At 28.2% G+C, this 1,420-nt stretch overlaps 1 protein-coding gene across 1 annotated transcript in view; it reads right to left on the bottom strand.

Annotated features, from left to right (window-relative positions):
• Positions 1 to 61: 61 nt before the first annotated feature.
• LOC100631778 (arf-GAP with SH3 domain, ANK repeat and PH domain-containing protein 2-like) overlaps positions 62 to 1,420 on the bottom strand; it is a 4,747-nt gene continuing 3,388 nt past the window's right edge. Inside the window, exon 11 of the mRNA XM_011404624.1 lies at positions 62 to 99. Within this exon, the coding sequence (XP_011402926.1) occupies positions 62 to 99 (38 nt within the window). The remainder of the gene's footprint in view (positions 100 to 1,420) is intronic.

The raw sequence follows: 1,420 nt of genomic DNA, 5'->3' as shown, positions 1-1,420 counted from the left end.
GTATTAGTTTATTTATTAAAGTGTAACTGCCCCCATTTTTTAAGGTATTTATTTTATTGGCTTAATGTGATGGCTTGACCATCACATTAAGCTGTATAGCTGTATTAAATATATAAGCTGTATTAAATATATACCGTATAGGGGTTTTATTTTGTTGGTATAAAATTTCGCAAATTTGTCCAGATTTGCCATTTGTTGGTATAAATTTTTGCGAATCTACCTTCTGCAGCCATTTTTCCTAGTGTGCCACACCGCTTTTGTGGAATTTAATTTCGCAAATTTAATGAAAACGCAAAATTTGCGAAATTTTATTTCCAGTAAAATATAACCCCTATATGGGTAGTACTAATGTATGCCAACTCCCATTGGGAGTTGGCATACATTAGTACTATGAATGGGAGTTGGCATACATTAGTACTATGGTCAAGCCATCACATTAAGCCAATAAAATAAATACCTCAAAAAATGGGGACAGTTATACTTTAATATTAAAGAAATCTCTGAGATGCATTTGTTGTCATGTGCAACATCTTGGTGCTCAGACATAGTAATAGTAATAGTATACAATTTTAAATAAATTGTAATAGTAATAGTATTACATCAATTTGAAACTAAAGGTAATAGTAATAGCTTTTTAGGTAATATTTTCTGTAAATGACTGAGTTTAAGGTACACTGGTAAGACTTTCTGACTCTGTTTTTTGAAAAATAATAAATTAATGGTGGTTTGCTTTGATTATTATAAATGAGCTGACCATTGACAGTAAATACTAATAAATAATAAAAGTAATAGTAATGAAAGGGTTTTTCATGTAATAGTAATTAATATATTACATTTTGCTGAAATTGTAAAGTAATAGTAAAAAAATATATGTAATAGTAATTGCAATTTATTACATTTTGGTTAATAGTATTCCATTTCTATTTGTGGAAATGTAATAGTAATTTATTACTTTGTAAATTAGTTGACCCCATGTCTGTAATGGTGCAAAGGTTTTATGCTCTAAAAAATTTTATCTTCCTTTTTGTTTTAGCTCTTGTGACAGTAAAATATGAATAAATGATGCTCATACATTGTAGAATTTAATTTCATTAGAATGCCCACATGATTCTTCATTGTCAATAAAAATCAAGCAAAATTTAATGATAACAACAATCATGACAATAATAATAATAATAATAATAATAATAGGGAGTGACTATAAATTTAAAAATATTAAATAAGCACACACACACAGAGGATACATGTATACATTGATAATCACATCATTATTATATGTACACTTCCTAATACAACATACACTCATAACAATAATTAAAAGGTGTCTATGGGATATAAAAACTAATACCATAATAGAGAGGGAGAGAGAGAGGAATTGAGTGATAGGGCAGTAGTGCATGTAGAGCAATGTTACAAGCTC

This window comes from Amphimedon queenslandica, unplaced genomic scaffold (assembly GCF_000090795.2).
Source record: "Amphimedon queenslandica unplaced genomic scaffold, v1.1 AMPQUscaffold_13467, whole genome shotgun sequence".
In the NCBI taxonomy this organism is placed as follows: domain Eukaryota; kingdom Metazoa; phylum Porifera; class Demospongiae; order Haplosclerida; family Niphatidae; genus Amphimedon; species Amphimedon queenslandica.
The sequence above is the reverse complement of the archived record's forward strand: the minus strand, read 5'-3'. Positions and strand labels throughout refer to the sequence as shown.